Consider the following 7,914-nt stretch of genomic DNA (forward strand, 5'->3'; position numbering starts at 1 on the left):
CAACGGGGCTCCTGCAAACTCATCACCCCAAACTCCTCCGAGCCCCACCTGAGCTGTGCCACGCTCCCATGGGAAAGGAAAATCCACGCTGGGAGGGTGCGAGAGGGGGGTGCCAGCCGGAACGCGTCCCCTCCAGAGGAAAGGTGTGATGATAAATGGCATTGACACATCCAGCCGGCTCTAACTAATGACTTCCCCGGCACCCAGCGCCTTTTCCCAGCGCGCCGGCCGTCCCGAATATTGTTGTAACATTTAACATCCCTTTTAAGACAAAAAGGAAATTAAATAAAATTAAGCGTGCAGTTGGCAGATTGCTGGAGATTCTCGGCGGGGATCCGCTCGGCGCTGGGAGCTGCGTTGCTGCAGTTCATGGCAGGAGTTGTTCCTCCCTGGTCAGCTCATTAGCTGGGGCTGTCCTGCCTCCCGAGCCGCGGGGAGCCGGGGCCGGGAGTTCCCGAAACTCGAATTATGAGCCTGGTTTGCTTCATAAACGTTAACGCTGTTTGCTCAGCCCGGGACGCCTGGCCCTGACCCCAGGGGATGGTCCCGGTCCCGCTCCTGCCCCGCACCCAGCGGGGTTTGCCGGAGCTGGAGCTGGGCTGGGATTAACGGGACTGTCAGGGAAGCTTTGATGTTGTTCCTGTGCGGGAAAATTGTGCTAGGCAGGTTTGTGGGACTCCTGGGAAGCAGAAAGGAAGGGAGATGTACCCCAGGATCACCTCTGGCAGCCCCTGGGGCAGTTCTGGCTGTGGGGGATGCCAGGCTGGTGCAGAGGATGCACTCCGGGGCCGGGGAGATGCTGAGTGACCACGGGGATGCTGTCCCCGCTGTTCCCCTGTCAGAGCCCGTCCAGCCACAGCTTTCGTGTGTTTGCATGAGCCCTCTCCCAGCCCGAGCCTCCCGCAGCGGCAGCGTGGGGCTCCAGCCTTCAAAATTAAACCAAACCAGAAACTCAGCTTTCAGCGAAGTCGAGAAAGTGTATTTCCAAACAAAACTGTGCTAAATAAAGGACGAGCCGCAGGCGGCCGCCTGCTCCGGCACATCCACTTTGCTGCCTTTATTTAGCTGCTTTATTTGTCTCCCCAGGCTGCCGGCCCGGGACAGGCGGGTCTGTCCCACCAGGAGCTCCGGGAAGGGCTCGGGAATGTGGGGTCCCAGATGGGAAAGGGGCTGTGCCACAGGAACGTCCCTGTACCCAAACCAGGGTCGGCTCCTGGGGTCTGTCCTGGCATCACCCCGCGGCAGAGGGGTCCCTGAAACTCTGTGTGACATGGGAAGGGAAAAGGGGAAAAGGAGAAAAGGGGAAAGGGGAAAAGGAAAAAAGGAAAAGGAGAAAAAAGGAAAAAGGAAAAAAGGGAAAAGGAAAAAAGGAAAAAAGGAAAAAGGAAAAAAAAAGAAAAAAGGGAAAAGGAAAAAAGGAAAAAAGGAAAAAGGAAAAAGGGGAAAAGGGAAAAAGGAAAAAAGGAAAAAAGGCAAAAAGGGAAAAGGGAAAAAAAAGGAAGGAAAGAAGGGAAAAGGAAAAAAAGGGAAAAGGGAAGAGGGAAAAAGGAAGGAAGGAAGGAAGGAAGGAAGGAAGGAAGGAAGGAAGGAAGGAAGGAAGGAAGGAAGGAAGGAAGGAAGGAAGGAAGGAAGGAAGGAAGGAAGGAAGGAAGGAAGGAAGGAAGGAAGGAAGGAAGGAAGGAAGGAAGGAAGGAAGGAAGGAGGAAGGAAGGAAGGAAGGATAAAGGGGTGCAGGGATGGGTGCAGGGATTGGGACAAGGAGCCTGAGGGTCTCTGGAAGCCCCACCACAGGTGAGGGCAGCTCTGCTGCCTCTGCAGTCACCCGGGCACAGCTCCCCTGCCAGCACAGTTAATCCAGACCCCAGCTAATCCTCTCACAGGTCACTGGGGGCTCATTGCATTTTGTTCACTTCTCAAATGCATCTAGAATTAATTTAAAAAACGCAACTCTAAATTCCTCTTGTGGCAAAAGCATTCCGTGTATTGTCCTGGGGCGAGCCAGAGGGGTGACAGAGGAGCAGTTTTTTCTGGCCCAAAATGCTCAGATCCCATTTAAAAAAAAAAGAGGAGAAACATTAATGGATGCAGCCAGGATGGATGGGAGGAAAACTCGGGGTGGGAGACCAGGTTGGTGCTGGCCTGACATATCAGCTCTGCAAGGCCACTTTGGTACCGTTTCAATTCCAGGGACTATAAGATTGTAAATATTTGTAATATTAATTGTAACTATTAATATTAACTGTTTGTGCCTATTTTACTCTCCCCTGTGGCTCCAAGGAGGGAGAGGCTCTCATTCAGTATGTGAGCAATCCCTTGGTCTGCTAAGATGCCAACAAACCACTGTGGCTCTCAAAAACTCAACTTTAGTTGATAAAAATGGTTGTACTTGGATTGCAGCAGGACAAAACGTGTTGTTTGGTATGAGGTGGTGGCACACATGGGTCTGTATCCAGCAGCTGGGGGGTTTGGCCAGGCTTTAGTGCTCCTGCTTGTGGTACAGTGCTTCTGGAGGGTTTCCTGATTCTCAGGCTGGATTTGGGGAGCATTTCAGTAAAAGGCAGTGCAGGGTATCATTGCAATGATGCAGCCCCAGGCAGGCTGTGCCTGGCAATGCTCCCTGGCACTGGCTGGCCCTGGACACTGTGTAATGGAAAGGGTGTGTTTGTCCCAGCGTGTCCCCGGGCACTGGAGCTGATTGCAGGAATCGAGCGCATCGATCGGGCCGGCGGATCCGGCACAGCCTGTCCAGCCCAGCGGCTTCTCTGTGCTCCAGGCACAGCTGGGCTCTCACAGGGGGCTGTCAGCTCTCACAGGGGGCTCTGCACCCGCTCCCCACCTCATGCTGGTGCTCTGTGCAGGTCTCACTACCAGAAAAGTGGTTCCATCTTCAGTGGCACGTCCCACGGCGCTAAATAATGGGGTGACCTGTGCCAGGGGGTCATGTGTGAAGAGTTCCTGTGGTGCCATCTCTTTGAGGTGCTTGGGATGTGCCACATGGCTTCTTCACAGTCCTGTCCACTCCCTGATGCAGCCCCATGAGGGGCTGGGGGGGGGTCCAGCAGCCTGGCAGAGTGGGTTCCCCCACCACGTGCTCATCTCCACGAGGCTTGGGCCACCTCTCCCATGTCCGTGTCACCTCTCTCCCAAGCAAAGCTGAGTGTAGGTCCTTGACCCTGCAGCTGAGCCTTCCAGAAGGGACCAAAACAGCTCCCCATTCCCCAGTGGCAGCTGTTCCTTCATGAGACTTGGCCAGCTAAACCCATCTGTGACCGTGGATGGCTCCATGTCCCAATGGACACGTTGGGAAAGTTGCTCCTCAGGACATCTGCCCTGAGCAAGTACCTTCTCCATCCAGATGCCCGTTGGCTGTGTCCTCTCCCATCCCCGGGCAGGGGGACAGAGGTTAAATCCACATCTCCCTGTGCTTTCCCTCGAGCCCAGCAGAACTGGTGCTCTGAGGTCGGCGCTGGGCTGGGCACCGATCCATCTGGCACGGGCAATGTGAACTGATGGAGCTGCTTCCAGGAGTACCTTTATTGGTATCTGTGTCCCACGGAGAACAGCTCGGCCTCTCTGCTTTCCTCTCTGGTGGCAGAGCTCGTGGGAAAAATGAAGTGGAGAAACTCTCCAGGTTTTTCATCTGCTGGAGATGTTGAGTGTCCCACAAATGCAGTAAGATTTGTTCACTCGCTTCGTATCATGAAAGAAGAAACTCTAACACCTTCTCCTTTCCTCGGTGTGTTTTTTAAGAGCAGTCTAGCCAAGGAAGGGAGAATTAGAGCAGTGCAGGAGGTTGTCACCCATCAGAACCATTGGCCAAGCAGCCCCTCGGGTCCCTGTGCCATGAGTGGTAACGGCCCTGTCTCTGTTTTCTCATTGCAGAGCCTCTCACAGGATCCACGTGGTGACGTGGCAGCCAAGACGTGGGAGTTTGGGACTTCTCTTCCACCGCAGCAGAATTTGGGGGGTGGGCAGGGGTGGGTTAGGGGGACACTGGGAGTCGCAAGACCCTTCACCTTCACTGTGGGCTTGGCTCAGGGATGACAACGGGCAGAGTCAACCCTTACAGCATTGTGTCCTCTGAGGAAGACGGGCTGAGGTTGACCACCATGCCAGGTATCAACGGCTTTGGCAATGGGAAAATCCACACCAGGAGGAAATGCAGGAACAGGTTTGTAAAGAAGAATGGTCAGTGCAACGTGGAGTTCACCAACATGGACGACAAGCCACAGAGGTACATTGCAGACATGTTCACCACGTGCGTTGACATCCGCTGGAGGTATATGCTCTTGCTCTTTTCCCTGGCATTTCTGGTGTCCTGGTTATTGTTTGGGCTGATTTTCTGGCTTATTGCACTCATTCATGGAGACCTAGAAAACCCGGGTGGAGACGATACTTTCAAGCCTTGCGTTCTGCAGGTCAATGGCTTTGTGGCTGCTTTTCTGTTCTCCATCGAGACCCAAACGACAATTGGGTATGGCTTCCGCTGCGTGACCGAGGAGTGTCCGCTCGCCGTCTTCATGGTGGTGGTTCAGTCCATCGTGGGCTGCATAATCGACTCTTTCATGATTGGTGCAATAATGGCAAAAATGGCCAGGCCCAAAAAACGGGCCCAGACATTACTTTTCAGCCATAATGCAGTAGTGGCGATGAGAGATGGAAAACTCTGCCTGATGTGGAGAGTTGGGAACCTACGGAAAAGCCACATAGTAGAAGCCCACGTACGAGCTCAGCTAATTAAGCCCAGGATCACAGAGGAAGGGGAGTACATCCCGCTCGACCAAATAGACATTGACGTGGGGTTTGATAAAGGCTTGGACCGTATTTTCTTGGTGTCTCCCATCACCATTCTCCACGAGATCAATGAGGACAGCCCCTTGTTCGGGATCAGCCGCCAGGACTTGGAGACAGATGACTTTGAGATTGTCGTCATCCTGGAGGGCATGGTAGAAGCCACAGCCATGACGACGCAAGCTCGGAGCTCCTACCTGGCCAGTGAGATACTGTGGGGCCACCGCTTTGAGCCCGTCTTGTTCGAGGAGAAAAACCAGTACAAAGTAGACTATTCCCACTTCCACAAAACCTATGAGGTCCCGTCCACGCCCCGCTGCAGCGCCAAGGACTTGGTGGAGAACAAATTCCTGCTGCCCAGCACCAACTCCTTCTGCTACGAGAACGAGCTGGCCTTCATGAGCCGCGACGAGGAAGAGGAAGACGACGACAGTCGGGGTCTGGAGGACCTCAGCCCTGACAACAGGCACGAGTTCGACAGGCTTCAAGCCACAATAGCGTTGGATCAGCGGTCGTACAGGAGGGAGTCAGAAATATGACTCTTGGTCCTTCCGTTGACTTTTCCAAGGGTATTTTTTTCCTCCTCTAATCTCTTCCCCTACAACCCGCTCAAATTATGCAGAACAATGCAAGTGCCATAGGAATGCTTGAGAAATTAGTATCGTTCATAGTTTTCAGTTTCATCGCAATAACCACTGAGCGGTCTGCAGAGGGGACGGTGGCAGGCCACGGCGCGTCCCCCGCGCCCAGCGCCCGCGGCAGGGCCCACGGCTCTGGGGGATGGATGGATGGACAGAGGGATGGATGGACAGAAGGAAGGATGAGGAGAGGAGGGTCCGTGGGGTGTGGGCAGGTGCTCGCCCCGCTCAGCCCCGTGGGGCTTTGCTCTCCCCACGGGGAAAATGCCAGCGTTTTCCAGGAGCTGAGCACTGCGAGATCCAAAAAGAGGAAATATCAGGAAACAAATCTTACTCTCTCTCTTTCTCTCTTTCTTTTCTTTTCCTTTTATTTTTTAACTGAGCGGCAACAACAAAACAATTGCTCCTTCGGCAGGCGGTCTGGTTCAGTTGCACAAGAACAACACTTGAAATAACATGCAACATTAATGTACTTCTTTTTAATTTGGGAAAAAATGGGGGAGGGAGGTGAGAGGGTTTTTAATATTTTCACCGCACCGTTTGTGAGACTGTTTACCAAAATAATAATAATAATTATTATTATTATAATTATAACAATAATAATAATATTAAATCTGAAAGAAGTCATTCAGTATGTTTTAAAAATGAACAAGGGAATGAAGAAGCCACCGGGGTCCTTTGAGGGGGTGACTTGTTTGGTAAACGCAAGAGCTAAAAGTTAAGATTGCATCCAATTTTGGGGTGTTTTTTTTGCCACTGGCATGACTTCATGTGCAGATGTAAGTGACTGTAGGTCTGTGACAGTGAAAGAAAGTAGTGGAATTGTTGACAAAGGAGGTAATAAGGATAAGCAGGACTGTGAGAGAAAAAACCATTGTAAACATGGTAATTAGTCAATTTCTAGAAATGTTGGATTTTGGGGTGGAAATGGGGTCTGGAACTTCAGCTGCTGAAGTGTTGGGTCTCCCCCAACATCTCTGATGGGGAATTCATAAGGTTCACCATAACAGGGACATAACAGTTAAAAGCACAAAAATGAGAGTGGAGAGCTCTCAAGTTTGGGTATTTCCCCACTTTTCTGACCAATTTGGTATTTTTCTTCCTTGAAGAATATTTTCAAATATGAAAATCAATGGGAAAGTCATCTTGTTGGGCAGCATTTCTAGTCCTGGAGCTGTGTCCATGCCAGGCTGGGCCTTATGAATTCCCAACTCACCAGAGAGTGCTGCTTCAGAGCCAGATGTTCTCCCCAAAACTACAGATGCCAGTCGAGAAAATCACCCCATCTTGCGCTTCAGCCCATCCTTGTGTCCCAGCCTCAAGGTGGATTGTGCCTTAGAGATGCGAACTCATCCCGTGTCCCAGCCCTTCTCCACAGCCGCCATCCTGCATCCCCCCTCTTGCTCTGCAGCACCCTCATCCCATCATCCACCGCCTTTCAGGCTGGCCTTGGTGACAACTGCTTCAGCTTTGGCTCTGGCACAAGGCAGAGCACCCCATGCATGGGAAGGGTGCTTCCTCCTGCCCCTGCCCTGCTCCCACAGAGGGAAGGGGTCAGGCAGGTGCAGGTTGTGGGTCCCTTCATCTGGCTCTGCTGCTCGTTGGTGCTCTGGGAGCCAAACTCTGGCTCCGTGCTCCCTGTGGCCATGGGAAGGACTTTGTACCCTCACGGGCATCCCTCATCTGACCCTGGGCATGGAGCCCTTGGGGAGCGGGCTCAGCAGAGGGGTCCTCCACAGCATTTTGGCTGGGATGGGTTCCCGGTGCTTTTCCCCCCACAGCCCAAACCAGGGAAGCCAAGTCTTGGGGTCAGGACTTGCTGTGGTGTGGCAGAAACAGGATTTGTCCTGTGTCCCCATCCCCATCTTTTCCTTGCCAAGGGCTCTGGGGAACAGCTGCCCTGAGTGTCCCTGTGCCACCAAGCACCATGGTGGGGACCAGGACATCATCCCTGCAGAGCTTCTGCCCGCCAGTGTCTGTCACCATCACCCCACACTGCTGCTCTGGTTTTGGCTTCCTCTAAAAACCACTGGGAGAAAACCTTCTCCAGAGGCAGCACTGGGAGTCAGCTCTTCCAGCACTGAGTGCCCCAAATGTGTTGTCCTCACAAGTGGGGACACGTAGGGATGTGCCATTGAGCTCCAGCCATGACATTTATGTTTCTAAGGCAGCGAAGGTGGATGCCATCCCATCTCCAATCCCTTTGCTCCTGGGGGGGATGCTTTTACCCCCTGCTTTTTGCACCACAGCATCTGGGGGGTGGGAAGGATGGATGGGGGTGGGGGGCAGAGAGATTTTGTGTGAGCACTACTTATTTATTTTTTTAAAACAAATGCTTTTAAGTGGTTTTAGGTTCTTTTGAATAAATAATAATTATTAAAAAAAAATAAAAGGTGCACATCTTGCTGCTGTAGAGTTCTCAGAGGGTTAACTTCTTTATAAATATATATATATATATATATCACAGTAAATATTTGTATAAAAA

At 52.2% G+C, this 7,914-nt stretch overlaps 1 protein-coding gene across 1 annotated transcript; it reads left to right on the forward strand.

Moving 5' to 3' along the window:
* The first annotated feature begins 4,007 nt into the window (after window positions 1-4,007).
* LOC132081070 (ATP-sensitive inward rectifier potassium channel 12) lies at window positions 4,008-7,623 on the forward strand. Its single transcript, XM_059484587.1, has one exon. It carries the CDS (start codon window positions 4,041-4,043, stop codon window positions 5,328-5,330), a length of 1,290 nt encoding a protein of 429 aa, XP_059340570.1. The 5' UTR covers window positions 4,008-4,040; the 3' UTR covers window positions 5,331-7,623.
* The last annotated feature ends 291 nt before the right edge of the window (window positions 7,624-7,914 follow it).

This window comes from Ammospiza nelsoni, chromosome 17 (assembly GCF_027579445.1).
Source record: "Ammospiza nelsoni isolate bAmmNel1 chromosome 17, bAmmNel1.pri, whole genome shotgun sequence".
Taxonomy (NCBI): Eukaryota; Metazoa; Chordata; class Aves; order Passeriformes; family Passerellidae; genus Ammospiza; species Ammospiza nelsoni.

Excerpts from the sequence above, each read along its gene's own strand:
- LOC132081070 (XM_059484587.1), top strand. The coding sequence starts at position 4,041 with ATGACAACGGGCAGAGTCAACCCTTACAGCATTGTGTCCTCTGAGGAA.